This window comes from Dermochelys coriacea, chromosome 10 (genome assembly GCF_009764565.3).
Source record: "Dermochelys coriacea isolate rDerCor1 chromosome 10, rDerCor1.pri.v4, whole genome shotgun sequence".
NCBI classification, from domain to species: domain Eukaryota; kingdom Metazoa; phylum Chordata; order Testudines; family Dermochelyidae; genus Dermochelys; species Dermochelys coriacea.
The window spans coordinates 3,896,201-3,913,185 of record NC_050077.1 but is presented as its reverse complement, the minus strand read 5'-3'; the positions used below and the strand labels follow the sequence as shown (position 1 = coordinate 3,913,185).

Here is a 16,985-nt window from a genome sequence, read left to right as displayed (position 1 = left end):
GAGCAGCTTTCCGACGGTGACACCATGGCATTCCATACAGACGCTCAATCTACGCTCCCAGATTATATCCGCTCGCGTTTCAAAGTCCAAAGATGATATTTCTAGCGGTTGTGGCTGCTATCCCAGCCCAACATGTGAAAGCCCAGCTTTCTGCCTCCTTCCTCCTCGCTGCTAAGAGAGACTCAGGGACCAGAACGAAGTGATTAATTGTACTGGCGATGCATATAAAGCAGGAGAGAATCCAACTCTCTGTCTTATGGCAGTGCTGGCCCCAAAGGGCCAGCTGGGAGTAAAACTCAACGCTCTCCCTGAAATGATCGGAAATCACGAGAGACACTTCAACAAAATGAGAGGAGGAGAAATCGTGCCTAATCCTGGGAGACGGGAGCAAGAGGGTATCATGCTGCGGAGCCATCGCCCCCAATCAGGAACAGCCACAGCTGGCAAATGGACACGGGCTCAAACCCCAAGGCCAGTATGAAGACCCATCCTGTGTGGATCATCTTTATATTTGGCACTTACCTGAGGGCTCTGTTTTCTATTTGTGCAGCGGCATCTCATCATGCCAGCAAAGTCTCATTGAACTGGCCTGAACTGAAAACGTCTCAAAGACATATGTGGGTGCTTTCAGCGGAAGGAGCTGGACCATGGCAGAATAACTCAACCCCTTCCAGATCCTCAAGGGCAACCCTGCCTCACTGCTCTGGAGAACCCTGGGAAAGTTCTGTGCCATGCAGGGGGATTTGCTATGATGCGGTGCCTAGAAGTCTCAAGGGACTAGTATGGAGGCTACCCCACAGTCAGTCGTTCCAGAGAGCGATGCTGTTACTGACCTGATCCTCGGCCCCAGCCGGTTTTCACCAGGATCTCATATTTATACATCCCGTTCTTCCCGCAGAATGGAATCACCCCCACTCGGTTAATGTCAATCAGGTCCAGTTTGTGCACAATCAGCATGGCCACAGAGTATGTCACAAAGCAGACGGCACATGTCAGCAAAACGATGTAGTTGAGACCTGGGCCAGGAGCCTAAGCAAAATGAAAGATACTGAAAGATGCTTTTCCCTCCCCAAGCTCCTCACTTCACAGCCTCACACTCACTGCCTCGCTGATTGCAATAACAATAATTAACAAATATCTTCATCTTACATAGTGACGTCCATCCTGCAGGCTCCCTAACTGGAGTACAGACTATGCATATGCATATCAATCACTTTGCCCACTGCGAAATGCTCCACCTCCGGAGTGGAATTCAGCAGCTGTCCGGGTCTTCATGCAGCAAAGTGCTGAACGCCTGTAGCTTCTCTTGACATCACTTACAGAGCTACAGAGAAGACTGAACTTCATCAGGAGGCACAGAGCACCTGGCAGGAGCAGCCTCTAAAAGTGTAAAATGAAACTATGCAACAGCTTTGGGCAGGAAGGGAAGAACTCCATATCCAACTGAAACAGTGGCAAAAACAATAAGGTAAGCAAAATGCAACCAGAATTTGGCCAGGACACTGGGACTTAACCACCCTCCACTCAGTAAAAGTGCTATTGGATTTTTAATGACTACAGCTGGTCAGGACCAGTGTGCGCGTCTCTCTGAAACAAAGCACCTCCAGCAGCAAAGTTCCAAGGGGGCTATGCTGGGGCAACCCAGAGAGAGGAACACCCCCAGCCTCCGTCTTGCTTGTTGGTCTCCCATCCAAGCATAGATCAGGCATGACTCTACTTAGCTTGTGAGATGTGTTGAGAGCAGCAGTTGTTTTTTCAAGTGGGCACATTCAAAAGCCAGCGAGCTGCTAATTTATCCCATGTGCAGGAAAACTCCAGTGTCTGGTTTTTGTTTTTACTCACAGGAAATATAAATTGGACGGAGTTTGGGGGGAACAAACAGGCTGGCTCCGAAGGCTGTCAAGTGTTGGGTTAAGCACACAGCCTGATTCGGGCTGGTCTCCTCCAATGGGATGATGCCTTCCGTCTTCCACCTCATCTCCTGCTCACTGAAGTACTGGCACAAGGAGGTGTACAAACTCAGGGTCACCTCCACTGGCGACCAGCTGAAATGATTTGTGATGTTGAAGTAATAGTCCTTGGTGGTATCATCAGAACTAAAAAGAAAAGAGCAAGCATGGGGTTGCTTATCCGCCAACCTCTGGATGAGCTGCAAATTCCTATCCTGAGCCGATCTATTGTATACAAGTGTCTTTCCATGCAAACAGCCCTGCTGCATGGAGAGCAATGTACTCTCAGTACCAACTTCTGTGCAAAGTGACATAGGAAAAAGGATCCTACTAATGGTGAGTAATTTACAGAGTCCTTTTGCTGTGGGGAAACCCATTGGCTCCCCAAGGCTTTGTTATTTATTATTTGTACTTCTATTAGTCATGGACTAGAAGCCCAGTGTGGTAGGTGCACTAATTATATGGCACATTCTCCTCTTTTGCAAAAGCGAATCGGTGATTAGACTTGCACAGTTACCCCACCACCCCTTAATTGCGTTACCCTGACCTGTGTGATGCTTCCTGGGAAAGGATTTGTTCATTAAGACTATGAATCCACCTGAGAATCTTGTGACCAAAAGCCCTGGAAGCCATGCTAAATGAGACAACAGTGGCTCTACCCTGGCCCCACCTATTCCCAGTCCACCAACTTTCTTCTTGGGTAACACCTAGGAGTGGTTCATAAATAATGGGAGGTGTAAACATTTATTGCTGTGGGGAAAAAAAGAAAAGAAATATTTCAACTACTGAAATTATACCGATGATTAATGCAATAAAAAAGAAAGGTAGGATCCCAAAATCTAACAGTACAATAATAATCCTAAACATTTATATAGAATTTTATGTGTTCAAAGTGCGATGCAGACCTGAACTAAGTGGTAGGTGGGTGAGTACCAATATCCCCATTTTACAGATGGGGAAAATGAGGAACAGAGGCCAAAGGTGATTTGCGGAAGGCCACGCAGTAAGCCAAGAGTCAGTATTAGAACGCAGGACCACCCAGTGCCTAGCTCACTCCTCCAGACCCTAAGTTTTGTGGCACTGTACAGTAGGTGATCTGTGCTGAACCATTAATGCATCTGTAACAGGGCAGTCTGTTCCTTTCAAGGGCCGTTCCAATGCACCGGCATTCTGGGATGTGTAGTTCTTTGGATCACATGACAAAACTGGGCACAAGCTCTGCTGGGAAACGGGGGCAGGTGACAGTCAAGTGACTGCAGTATATAAGGCAAGCCTCTTTCTTACTCAGGAGAGAGGGCAGGTGTGTAAGCTGCCCCATAACAGCTGTCCGGGGACAGGCAGACCTGGAGCAGCAGCCAGGATGGGCTAAGGGCAAGAAGCCTGACTGGGGCCTAGGAACAGAATCCAGACGGGGCTAGGAGGTGAATGGAGCATGAGAAGGAAGAGGCTTGGGCAGCACATTAGCAGTGTGGGGTTGAGGTCTAGGTTGGCACCTGTGCTCATGTAGGTGTTCCCTGAAAGGGAGGGAGGAAGCAAGCCCCTTACTTAGCTTGCATCATCAGGGTGAAGGAGCCATTGAGTTCTGGGGAATGAGCCCCCTGCAGTGGTGACCTGCCACAGAGGGAGGTGGTGCAGATCCCTGCCTCAGTAGGGCGAATAAATTGAGCATGGGGAAGGGCTGATGAAGGCCTGCTTGGAGCTGGGGCGGAAGGGGGGTTTGAAGGAAGAAAAGGTTACTGGGAAAGGAGCTGCAGAGCTGGGCGGCTGGAGGCTGTTCCCCTGGAGTGGGGAGAAGTTGGGCAGGTGCTCAAGGGAGGGCTGGGCCCTAGTGAAGAAGCTGGGCAGGGGAAGTCATAGTAATCACACTGGGACTCTGCCTGGGATGGTCCTAGTTGGGGATCGGTCCTGCTTTGAGCAGGGGGTAGGACTAAATGACCTCCTGAGGTCCCTTCCAACCCTGATCTTCTAGGATTCTATTATGCTGCTTTCCCCAGAAGGAGAAGCCGCCTCAGTTTGGCCAGAAGGGGAAAAGCACCAAACTGTCCTAGCAGTAGAGGGACATGTATGCTGGCAGGAACCAGACTTCGACCGAGGGGAGACCGAGGCAGCAGATGTGCCTGATGCCAGAATGGGTAAGCTGCCCCTAAAAGCTTATGGTCTAAAGCCACGAGTGAGAGCCAGGGCTTAGGGTTACAAGACGGGGGTGGGGAGGGGGGTTCTCTTACATGGGGGAAATGAAGAAAGTGTAGCGCTTGTGGTCCTGTCTCTCCACGGCCTCCAGCCCGATCTTCTTGGCCACACTGCAGTTGTGCTCGTTGGGTGCAGGCGAGGGAGAGAGGTAGGCTGTGATGAACGGCTCCAACTCACTCGAGATGTAACGATCTGGGCAGCAAGGGGAAGAATGCACTTTACAAACACCCAGCATGGCTTTACTTGCACGGGCCCCGATCCTGCTGAGGACTGCTAGATTGGACCTGTGATATTTACAGAAGTGACTGCTAAGTGCCACGGCTCCTGGTACCACGTTCGAGTGTCAGCAGCCCATACAGGTCTGGTCGGAAGGATCCATCCTGAGAGGTGCTCAGCACCTGCTGCTAAGGGTTTACATGCCTTCCGTTCCCATTGCCCTCAGCAGGGAGGGAGGCTGCTCCGCACAGTGTGGGACTTAGCCTTTGGTGCTGAGGAACAAATGCTCAATCCCGCTGTAACTTAATGTGTCACTAACGCCAGAGGTAACCCATGGACCATTCTCGCCACGCAGCTCAATTCGCATTTGTGTACCATTAGCTCCAGCCCTCCAAGGGGGAAATGCTCGATTTGGGGTTTGACCCTGTGTCAGTGAAGTCAGCGGGAGCCAGCCCAGACCAGCCTGACATTCCTCCTGGAAGAGGAGAGTGGCACCATGCGTGCAGGGCGAGAGCAGCCAGACAAAGGTAGAGTATCCTGCAATGTCTGACGTGCCCTAGTCAAACCTGGGGCTAGGTTCTGCCAGGCTCTTGCAAGGGCGCAGGGGTGAGAGTAAGGAACTTCCTCCACTACTTGTTGTGCAGCTTGCGGAAGGGCTGGGTGGAACAGCAGCTCCTGGGCTCAGAGGAATGCCGGCCGGCTCCCTAATTAGGCATCACCCTGCCCCTCTGCAGCAGGGAATGGGAATCCTAAGCACGATCCTCTAGTGGCTGGAAGTCCACAGAGACTATAATATACCAGTACTAGCACAGCTAGACTCTGAGCATTTGGAAAGCATCTACCTTGCACAATGTCACTGGAACACACAGACTAAGCTCTGAAGCTGCTGTATGCCAGCAGGATTCTCCTTTGGTTCCAGTGGTTCAGGCTTGTGTTCCTGGAGAGCAAAGGATTTGAGCTCTAGTCCCACTGGGGACGGTGACTCCCATATGGCTGTGACTTGCAGTGCAGCTCTCAGTTCTGATCCCTTGCTGCACCGTGCTCACTTGTTGTGCTCAACTTATCCCAGCCTTGTAAGATCTCGTTTAACATGCAGGCCCCAGCTCCTGTGCTCTCTCGGCCCTTTAGATGAAAAGTGTATTGAACAGCAGAAAAAGTGCAGTACCTACCATTTAAGACTCTGTAGGTGAGCTGGAAATGCAAGCCTGCTTCTCTGTTGTTGTTTTCTGTCGTAACAACTAGGTTCACTGAAGTCTTTCCCTGGATGATTGCAGAGCCAGCAGAGATGTTCGTCATGCCATTGTTCAATACCATCACAGTGATGGCCTTTTCTGCATCCAGACTCCCGATGGGAATCTGGGTCCCATTGTTGGTTTGAAACTCCATGGAGGCCACCTCTGTGGACACAGTGTAGTTGCCAATATAGCCAAAAGGAAAGGGGTTGGAGTCCACCCGGAACATGACTTGGATCACGTCGGTCAGGTCGGAGAAAGTGGTGTTGAAGGCCTGGGGGATGGAGAACTGGCAGTCCAACGTGTTCTCATAGCAGAGCAAGTTGAGGGGATCAGACCGTTTGCCTTTTGCCACGATTTCTCCTCCCACCAGTTCAAGGGGCTCCTCATTCAGCACCCGGGACTTCATGAGGATGCGCATCAGGCTGGAGGACAGGCTGTAGGCTTTGGAAGCTACCAGCACATGGTGGGGATCGTTGCACAATTCCTGGAGTTTTGACTCCTGTGGAACTGTGTTGACAAGGTGTATTAAGTCCCCTGTAAGGAGAGAGATAAAACAGCAAACGGAAAAGCAGTGAGTACCACAGTCTAGGCAACATTCAACTCCTTCCCACAACCATCAGGAAAGCTCCTTTCTTACTGGCTTTCTACTGGACTACAGCATTGTGACACACGGCCTTCCGCAGTGAAAGCTCGACATCGTCCATAGCTAAACATACAGCACTCTACCGCATCGCTGGGTTTTCTCTACTCTATGGTGTGGTTAAGATCTCAAATTACAAGATCCTAATGTGGGCTTTCTCTTCCTTCTGCGAAAGGGCTGAGAGAAAAGTGGAGAGAGGGAAATAGACACATAGAACCAATACAAAAAACCTCTGGAATTATAAAGAGTAACGCCCTTACAAACACAGCCTACTGCAAGCATGCAAATAAAGGGCCTTTCTTTAAAGGTAACCTGAATGTGATGTCATCTGCCAAGGCCAATGAAGTTTCCATAAGCACATCTGCCAAGGGTGAAGCCCAGCTTGATGCTGTGCATGGCAGCCCACACATCTGGAAGCTGCCTCTGTTATCCTCAAGCTTCCTATAAAAGGGCTGTTCCCTAGAGAATCAACTGCTTCATTAATTCAGGGGCTGTCTGTTTCAAACGACCCAGCAGGGAACAGGCAGCAGCAGGATGACAGTGGGAAAATTGGGCAGATGATAAATTACAGGTGGGGCCAACCTACAGATTCAGATTTCCCCCAAAGCCTGGAGGTGGGGGTGCTATTCAAATGGAGGGCTTGGCACTGGCCCACCTCTGTGATAAACACCAGCTGTAGGCAGCCTTTGTTCAGGATGCCTCCCGGCCGGGAGAAAGCCTAAGAAACCTCTCCCAGCTTTTCTAGCCTGGTCCTTCCCTGATCATCTTTTAAAATCTACCTCCCCCCACCCCACGCCGTGACGTCCGTGCCCTGAACACCTCCTAGAGAACATCTCCCCTGTTGCTTGGGGCCCCCCAGAACTAACCCGTAATGTTGAGGATGTTGTCTGCGATGGCTGTCGGTGTCATGATGCCCTGAGTGGTTTCGCCCTGGAGGATGGCCATCATGCTTTCCAGCTTGCTCAAGGTCCCAGTCACACATGATCTGCAAAGAAGCTCCTTGCTCGCCACCTGCCATTAGAAATGCAGGCTAATCCAGCAGAAATCAATTCTGTATGAAAGGCCATAGCAGCTGTGCATGGTACTTACTGGGTTCAGTCCTACAAAGTAGTGAGCGCTCTGGCTCTGAGACTACTCACATGCGTCTAGTTCAGCCTGTGCTTAGGAGCTCTGCTGGATTGGGACCGTACATCCATAATATTTCTCTTCAGATTGTACTTTATCTGCAACCAAGCCCATTTCCCCCCCCCCCCAATCATCTACTTACCCCTCTCACTGGATACCCATAATCTACCTACCTACTGGACATCTAGAGTTCCCTTCACTGTAGTACCTAGGCAATTCACACTGCAATAATAGCCTGCCTAGGGTACCAAAACAAGGCAGAGCACCCAAGTCCCTGGGGTTCTGACACCAGGAGTGAATGTGTCTCTTGTTGTTGCTTCTTTCAAGTTGTTACCTCAGGGTTGAATTTTACTCCTGTTGAAGTCAACCAGAGGTGGTTGGATTTTTTCCATTGTCTTCAATGGGAGCAGGATTTGCCTCTAACTGAATCCATCTCCAACATTCAAACACGTCCTAGAGCTGGGGGAGGGATTTCACCACCCAGTTTTGATGACCGTCCCTCCCATCTACTCCAGATGTGTCTAAGAAACAGAACGTTCTACATTTGAAGCATGGGCTTGAGTCTGCAGCATACTCGGCAGGCTCGATGGGAATAATCTATGAAACACATGGAAGCGGTTACCACCACCCAGCTCCTCTTCTTTTTGTCATCAGAGGATTCACTACAGATGTCAGAACAGCTTGCAGCACAAAGGGGTGTGAAAGCCCCCGTGGCTGGTATTTGTACATTGCTATTATACAGCACCATTTACAGAGGTATAAGAGGACCTCTCTCTACCCTGAGGATCTTACTATCTGAATAGGCAGCAGCAGCATGTAAGATGGAAACAGGTTACACAGAGCAAGGAGGAAGAGAGAGAACAGCAAAAAGGAGTGATGGGAGAACTGCCCCAGGGAGACTGTTACGCAAGGAGCAGAGCTGACAGGAGATATTTTACAGTCAGCAAATGTTGTTTTTGTCAAAATAGAAACTCTCTGTAGGGGGAAAATGTCCATTTTAACATTATTTTCCCTCCCCAATAGGGAGAATAGAAACAAGCAGGTTTATTCTGAGCCAACATTTCTAAAACCAAACAAAAAAGTTACTTTAAAATGATGCTTTTCGTTTCTGTTTTTCCAATTTCAAATTTTTTGTTCTCTGCCTTTTTTGTTGTTGTTGCTATTTTGGCTCTTTGTTCCGGCTCAGAGCCAAGAATTTTGTGAGTGATGCTCAGCATTGGTATGTTTGATTCATGTCAGGCCGTATTCCCAATGAGAGAGCTTGCAGAGCTATTTATGGGTATGAGGGAGGTGCTCAGAAATTACGGTGATGGGCAAGCAAAGCCTCGCAGCCCCTTCAAGAGGTAGAGGAGGAGGAGTAGCCAGCTGATTGGCTGGCCAGCCAAAGCCAAGCCCATTAAATAGCTGGGCTCATTTGTTTGATGCCCAGCTGATGAAATATAAAAAGCCACTCCTGAATCCAACAGGGAGCAGCCCCAGCACGGGAAGCGGGGCCTACTGGCTAGGCTGCCACAATGTGGAATGCAGTACTTCAAATGATGACAGGCTCAGAGCCTCCTGCTGCCAAACAACTGTGCTAGGGCTGTTTCCAGAGGACAGGTATACATTTTTTGGTAACATCTGCAGCAGATGAGAGCGCACATTCATCTCTCACTGCCTCTCTAGAATGACAGATGAGAAAGGTGGTGGTGATAATTCTTGCACTTAAAGATGGATGGATAGAAACACACACGCCCTACAGATGTCACCAACAAATTATAATTGTTCTCTGTATATGATCAATGTGTGTGTATGCGTGCGAAGTTGAAACAGAACAAGGAATGGCCAGAGCTACCCTTTCTTTCCATTACTCAGCGTCAGAGCAGAATGAGGCTGGAGGGTCCCATACCATGCACTGAGCAAGGGCAGCAGAGATCTGCTGGATATCATCCACAGTGTTCACATTCAGGGAGATGAGGGTCTCGGTAATGTTCCTCCTGGTCCAGGTGCGAAGATCTTGTTCGTTCCTGGTCTCGGCTTCTGAGCGCATCAAGTGCTCATGCTTAGGGGAAACAAAAAAGCAGGGGGGTTTATCAGAATCTTGCAGAATAGGAGCTTTAGCACTCAACCACAAATTTCCATTGCAGCATTTAATGACTTTCCAGCTGGGAGTCTCTGATATCTGGGTTCTCGACATAGCTGCTGCTGGATACAATTTGAAAGTTAAAAAGCCTCTTTGCATTCTGCTTCCAGTGGAAAATATAACTGGAAGCAGGACAGGAAACAGGGTCTCAGTAGCACAGGGTAAGAGGCACTCTTGCAGCGCCTGTGAAAGAGTCTTCTCCTCTGCAGCTTCTGCCAGCTATGAGAACGTTCTTGTCTCTCTCCAACTGGTCACTTTTCAAAGCTGCTGTGTGATCATCTCAGATCTCTTCTCTCTTGCCTGTGCTGTGGTTCGGGGGCCCAGCTTTCAACAGAGCGTTCCAGTCTAATTCTGTGATTCAAATGGGCACTTTAATAGGACACCCCTGTTCTGCAGGCTTAAACTGGTACCTAGATGCATACAACTGGCGTTTACACAGCAAAACACAAAGCGGGGCACCCAGCTGGAAATCCGGAGGCTCTGTGTCAGTGGCCATGTTTTGAAAATTGGGCTCCCCAGCTGTACAGTGACTCTTTACAGCATTTTAGGGATACACAGTTTTATGCTATGGACAATCCAGGTGGGTTAGATTGGCACAGGCATCTGTGCCCACTGTACTGCCATGGAGTATTCCATGGCTGGAGATCAGGGCCTGTTCCCCATTCACCTAGTGGTCTGGGATTGCTGAGGAAGCCATGTGCTCAGTCCTTCAGGGATGAGGAAGGGAGAGCCCTGTGGTGACACTCTGAGGGACCAACACTGATAGGCTCCAAAGGATGGGACGAGACTCATCTGCGGCAAGAAAGAGGGATCCACAAAAGTCTATGGGAACTGGGCATCTGCTAGGACTGGGCCCTGAATGAGAGACGAGTGACAATGAACAAAGGGACTGTGGGAGCTGTGGGGGTAGCCTGGGAAGATGATGGTTAAGAGAGAAAAATCATGAGTTGTACTTTGTGGCCACGTGTTGGGCACCTGTGGAAGGCCCTGTGTGCAGGTGCAGAGCTGTTCTACTGACTCATCCTGGCAGCTGGGCCAGGCAGGTCTCAGAGGCACCCACTCAGGTGTATGAAAGGCTAGCGGGAGAGGGAGAGCTTAGCGGCAGCCAACCCAAGGGGGAGCTCAGGATGAGGTTTCTGTTGGTAAGCGCAGTGTTTAAACTTGGGGTAGAAGACAGTGAGGGAAGGCTGGCTGAATCCGGAGGAGGAAAGTAGGCACCCCACCGCAGGTCTCCAACATCTACTAACTTACTTGGGAGACCAGGTGAAACCGTCAGTTCACCTCAGGCCAAGGTGAGCTCATGGACTGGATAAGGAGTGGCCAGCCAACCACAGCCGGCAGCAGGGCAGACAGCACTACTTTACCTCATTTAAGATGGTGATGAGGGCCAGGGAGTACTCGATGACGTGCTGTGGGTCCCCCTGCTTCACCAAGCCCTGCAGCACAGTGTCAGTCTGATTGTAGAGCCAGTGAGAGAGGCTGTGGACTCCGGCCGCGGGGGCTGGCAGGGTGATGGTCATGGAGCTGGAAGGGGAAGAGGCAGTCGGTTTGTAAAGAGCTGACTGTCTAATGGAACCAAGGGCGATGGGCATATTCGCCCCCCGGCCTTCCCTCGGTAGCTCCTAGAGAGAGTCCTTTGAGCGTCACCGACTGCTGCTCGGACCCCGGGTTTGGACTGGCTCTTCTCATACCCCAGTCCCACCAAAGAGGGAGGTCTGTTTCTGAATAGTTGAGATAAGGGGCCAAATTCCTCCCTCATGTAACTCCACGTAACCATGGATTGGCACAAGGGAAGTATTTGACCCTGGGAGTAAGATCTGGGTTCAGTTTTAGGGAGTTTAAGAAGTACCCAAGAACTGTCTTCAGTCCACTTCTGCCTTTGGCTTAGTCCTCTGGGCTCTAAGGGATACTCATGAGCAGGATTCTTAAACCCTTAGATTGTAGAGGAGTCAATCCTCTAGGATCCAGGGGGCCCTCGTAGCTTGGATTTAGTCCATTGGGGCCCAAGGTGCATGGGGTTAATGCACTGGGGTGGCTTGTGTTTATTCACTACTGAATGAAAGATGGGATTGTCAGAAATCAGCCCATGCTGGGACCTGTCCCAGCGATCCCCAGATCCAAACACAGGAGTGTTCCCCCTTGAGCTAAATGCAGCTCTGCCCCTGCTTGTCAGCAGTGGGACACCAGGTTGTCCAAGCACCAGCTCCCTGCTGGTTCCAACTTTCTTTAAAAGGGTTCAGGCTGCAAAGGAGGGGCAGGATGCAGAGTGCGCTCGCAGCACAAGCTGGGAGATCTCCAAGATAAATGGGCCAGGTATCATTTATTCATTTGGCTTTCCCTGTAAGCCATTAATTATAATGCAGTCATTTGTTCTGGGTATGAAAGGAACATTAAATTCTTCTCCCACCCAACTGAAATGCGAGTCAGTCACAGCCTCTTTGCCTGATGCATTGCCCATGAACAATGTTGCTTGTAAAAAAATAGATAGATAGATCTCCCAGAAAACGATACCATGTCTCAAAAGGGAAGCATGGCTGTGAATCAAGATGAATGGCCTGGCCATGGGAATAGTAACTCAGGTGAGGGGAAGTGTGTGCACGGGGGGCTTTTTGATCTTTCTTAACAAGGCAGCTTTCATCAAGCTTTACTGGTCTAGGGGCCACGACTATTAGCTGAGAGATAAAACTTAAGACGTACCCGAAGAGGTCTTTAAAAGATTTCTAATAGTGCTTGTGTTTGATTAAAATGAATGAGGAGAGGAAGTGCATGTGAAACACACACACTATCGACAGATGGTTAAAAATAGAATGAATTTTTGTGTGTGTCTATCAGAGAAGTTAGTGCTTGTGAGGACCTGAAGGAAGTGTGAAATCCTTCCTCTACCTACAGACCAGGCATGACAGAGGCAGCTGGAAGACTTAGAGTTTCTGAGGTGGGCACGGTTGCAGTAGGAATCCAGCTTATGAAGGATCCATAGCCCTCGAACAGACATGCCCACTGCACAGCTGTTAAGCCACACTGTTATCCAGCCAAGGGCACAGGGCTGTGATTAGGGATTCCTGGTTTTTGTGCCCAGGTCGGCCCCACTTCACCATGTAGCTGTGGGCCTGTTGCTTCCCCTGTCTGTAATAGGAGAACCTTACCGGTTGAGGGCCACGAATGTAGCTCCCAGCTGATCCTGCACGAGCACGGAAACATACACAAGGAATCTATTTGCACTGAAGCCGGGTGGGAGGAAGGCGCTGTGCTCAGAGCGGCTGCCTTTGTACATGCCAAACTCCTCACAGTGCCCCGCTTTGCAGCGAGTGGCCAGGAGGATGTACACCAAGGGGGGCCTCTTCATCCTCCGTGTCTCTCCAGCCTGCAAGCCAAGTACACCGGGCAGTGTCAATGGGATCTGAGCGCACCTACCAAGCCAGGCCTGTAGCTGCAGCCATTGTCTTAACCACTAGGGATCAGGCTTTTAAATCCATCATTAACAGGGGCCAGTGCCCTCTCTTCTCCTCTCTGCTACTCTTATCCCTTGATTTGCATAATACTGTGCAGAGTTACATTGCTGACTCCCCCTGCCTCTTTACCCTCATCACTAGGGCCCTACCAAATTAATGGCCATGAAAAATGCATCGCGGATCGTGAAATTTGGTCTCCCTGCATGAAATCTGGTCTTTTGTGTGCTTTTACCCTAGACTATACAGGTTTCAGGGGGATACCAGCATTTCCCAAATTGGGGGTCCTGACCCAAAAGGGAGTTGCAGGGGTGGTGTCACAAGATTATTTTAGGGGGGTCACAGTATTGCCATCCTTCCTTCTGCGCTCCCTTCAGAGCTGGGTGGCTGGAGAGCGGTGGCTGTTGGCCAGGTGGTTATTGTAAGGGGGGTTGAAGTATTACTACCCTTACTTCTGAGCTGCTGCAGGCGGTGGCATTGCCTTCAGTGCTGGGTGACTGGAGAGCGACGGCTGCTGGCCAGGCACCCAACTCTGAAGGCGGTGCCCCACCAGCAGCAGTGCAGAAGTAAGGTTGGCAATACCATCCCATGCCCTCCTTCCATTTGCGCAGCCGCTGCTCTCTGGCCGCCCAGCTCTGAAGGCAGCGCCACCGACAGCCGCAGCGCAGAAGTAAGGGTAGCAGTACCGCAACCCACCCCCCTTACAATAACCTTGCGACACCCCCCACCCCCTCCAACTCCTTTTTGGGTCAGGACTCCTACAATTACAACACGGTGAAATTTCAGATTTAAATAGCTGAAATCATGAAATTTACAATTTTAAAAATCCTATGATTCTGAAATTGACCAAAATGGACCATGAATTTGGTACAGCCCTGCTCATCACTCCATCCACAGTGAGTGTCCCTGCTGCCCTGACAGGGTGAGACATGCTGAACTAAAGTCTCCAGAGAACTGATGGAGGGACCTGAGATACAAAGCTCTGATCTGGATTTCTCTCAAGTTTAGGGGTGTTCTGATATGGATTTTGGGCCCTAGAACATTTGGTCATAGAGTTTAAGGCCAGAAGGGACCACTGGACCATCTGGTCTGATTTCCTGTATATCACAGGCCATCAACCCCCACCCAGCACTCACGGCCTAAACCCAACTACTGAAATGAGACTAAAGTATCACAGGCCACAGGAGACTAGACTAGTATGTGCCATGAGCAGAGGATAGGCAAGACCAAGGTTCACCAAGGCCCCTGCAATAGCAGGGATAATATACCCAGATAATCCTGCCACACGACCCGTGCCCACACACTGCAGAGACAGGCAAAATTCTCCAAGGTCCCTGCCAGAGTGACCTGGGTGAAAAGTCTTTCCTGGCCACACTTACGGTAACCAGTTAGACCCTGAGCATGTGAGCAAGAACCAGACAGCCAAGCCCCTGAGAGAGAGGATGCTTGGTGCCACCTCAGAGTTCTGGCCAAGCCACTCCATGGTCCAGCTTCGGCTGTGACCAGCCTTGATGCTTCAGAGGAAGGAGATCAATAAAAAATCCCAAAACAACCTAGAATACCTTGGGGGTAAAATATCCTTTCCTGTCCCCCTAGAGGTGGCCAGTTGAAATCCTGAAGCCTGAGCTTTTAACCATTCAGGAGACCTAAAGAAATCAACACGCCACCATGGGAATAGTCACATGCTCCCCATAATTCAAGAGCAATAGCAAAACCAGGATGATTCTGTTGTACTGCAGAGGCTGAATACAGCACGTATCCAAGGTCCAAGGCTAGATATAATGTCCTAGACAAAAGCCCTATAAAAGCTGCTATTAACCTGAGACCTCAGTGCAGGCCTGTTATAATCCAACAGAACATGTCCTACCAGCCTTAGGAATGAATGGTTTATTACACTGGATATAGCCCACTGATCTGTATTTTGTATCCAGCACTGCTTAACAAATATTACTACTAATAGCTGCAAACCCCATAATGCCAAAGGTACAAAGTTTTCATAATTAGTGCTGGCAGATCAAAATATACCAGACATTAAAATCACATCATTCTGATTACCCTCTTGCTTTCCCCCCTGATTTAAGCTGCAATGTGATCACCATCACAAGAATGACTAGCACTAGAAACCTATTTGTCCTACCATCGGAAACATGGAATCCCAGCATTCATGTACAATAAAGCATGAATCTTTAATAATAATCATTTGGGGGAGAGGAGGAGAGTTTCAGAGACACTTACTTGCTGGCCCACAGCAATATGTTACAGGGACCAGTCAGTTTTTTGCATCATTGAGCTAGATATTTTTGTCTCTGTGACTGCGTTAGAAATAGCTTGCAGGAAAGGAAACTATATTTGTGTAGGGAAAGCAGAAAGAAATCATTCAGGCCACATTTTCAGAGTGGCCTTTAAGTGGTGTCCACAACTTTGAGTTGAATGTGGGGATATAATTTTGGGCACTCACTTTTTTCCCCACGCCCAAAACCCAGGTTTATATGCACAATCCACTCTCACCGACTGTCTTGATAGACATTCAGCCACTTGATTTAGATGTGGAAAATCTTGCATAAATGAGTTTTAGAATGTGCATGCCCCGGGTACAAAAATTGAGCGGGGCCTGCAGTCTGGTACTTGCAAACCTAAGGGTCTGCTTATGAAAAATCTGACCTATCCACAGGTCCCCTTAGGAATAGAACTGGAGCTGAAAGTAAAGAGCGAGAATTCTGTGGGACCAAGGAATACATGCATCTGGACAACTCACTTGGTGTGTGAAACACACTCACCGATGAACAGTAGAGATGCCAGGCTAATCTCTGGCACTGTCACGACCATGCTCTCACCTGCACATTCAAAGTGAACCTTTGCCATCAGTGCCCTGACTTCTCCGTTCGGAGAGAGCTGACAGAATCCTCCAATCGGGGGCCGGTTCGGGAGCAGGTCAATGGAGGCGTAACCTTCCTCCCCAGTTGTGAGGTCAGTGATGTGAAGGGTAAAGGTGTATCCTTCCCCATCCTTTAAGGCCCCTGGCCGTAAGACCAGGTTCATTCCGGTGTTGCCAGTAGAGGTGGTGGTTTTGTCCAAGATGAGAGACTTGTTTTTAAGGCTATGCGCTGCCCATCTCTACAGAGACAAAGGGAGAAAGACGGGAGAAATTCTGGTTTAATCTGAAGTCATGTCCCTAAAATGTTTTCGAACTGAGTCTATAGGGGAAAAAATAGAATCTAGGGGCAAAGGCTGCCAATTTTGCAGTTGATAATTCAGCTTTGTTCTCATGTGCTGAAGCAACAAGAACTGGAAAGCTTCCAAACTGTCTGGTGGGAATATTTCCACTGAGAGATCCACTTTCGTCTCTGGGATTACATCATCCACTGACAAAATATTTCATAATACAGAACACAAAACACAGGAAATCAAATTAAACAGTGGTGGAATCTCCATGGGATAACATTGCTTTTACAGGCTGCAAGTTGAATGTGTCCTGCATTGTTACTGTCAATAATACAAAGGTACAACTGTGACAACGAGACACACCGAGACAGGTGGCTGGAAAACACCGCGCAAGAAACCGCTCAGTTCACTGGGGATACAGAGCAGCGTTTCCAGTGGGACTTTCACTCACAAAGCCTGTTTCATCCAACAGCATATAGCCCAGTACGCGGATGGGAGAGGAATGTGACTGGAGGTGAAGAAAACAGACTGAGTGATCTATGTTTCAACTCCCTGAGCCAGAATAACTCAGACAGGCCACACAGCAGAGAGATGAAAACATTTCAAAATCTCAATCAAAAGGAATGTGAAATGAGCAGGTGGTGCGTGAGCCCATGTTGGCGGTGCCATGGCAGGGGCATTGTGGTTTGAATGGCCCTGGGGTAGCGTTGAGCCATTCTGATGGAGGGAGGCCACATTTCCCCAACTCCCGGGGGTGTTACTGAGAAGATCTCTCCACTGGGACACGATTCACACAGCCCTGGGAAGGCCCATATGGGCACAGCTAGGGGAAGGCCCACTTGGTGGAGCTGCTGCTGACAGAACCTGAGCGGCTCAGTTTGAATGGCAGCTGCAGCAAGC

At 49.5% G+C, this 16,985-nt stretch overlaps 1 protein-coding gene across 1 annotated transcript in view; it reads right to left on the bottom strand.

The window, feature by feature from the left end:
• PKD1 (polycystin 1, transient receptor potential channel interacting) overlaps window positions 1–16,985 on the bottom strand; it is a 139,718-nt gene that overhangs the window by 31,422 nt on the left and 91,311 nt on the right. The window contains 11 exon segments of the mRNA XM_038419109.2: window positions 834–1,029; window positions 1,843–1,872; window positions 1,874–2,096; window positions 4,175–4,331; window positions 5,525–6,124; window positions 7,097–7,241; window positions 9,244–9,396; window positions 10,842–11,001; window positions 12,621–12,808; window positions 12,810–12,838; window positions 15,758–16,037. Of these exon segments, the coding sequence (XP_038275037.1) occupies window positions 834–1,029; window positions 1,843–1,872; window positions 1,874–2,096; window positions 4,175–4,331; window positions 5,525–6,124; window positions 7,097–7,241; window positions 9,244–9,396; window positions 10,842–11,001; window positions 12,621–12,808; window positions 12,810–12,838; window positions 15,758–16,037 (2,161 nt within the window).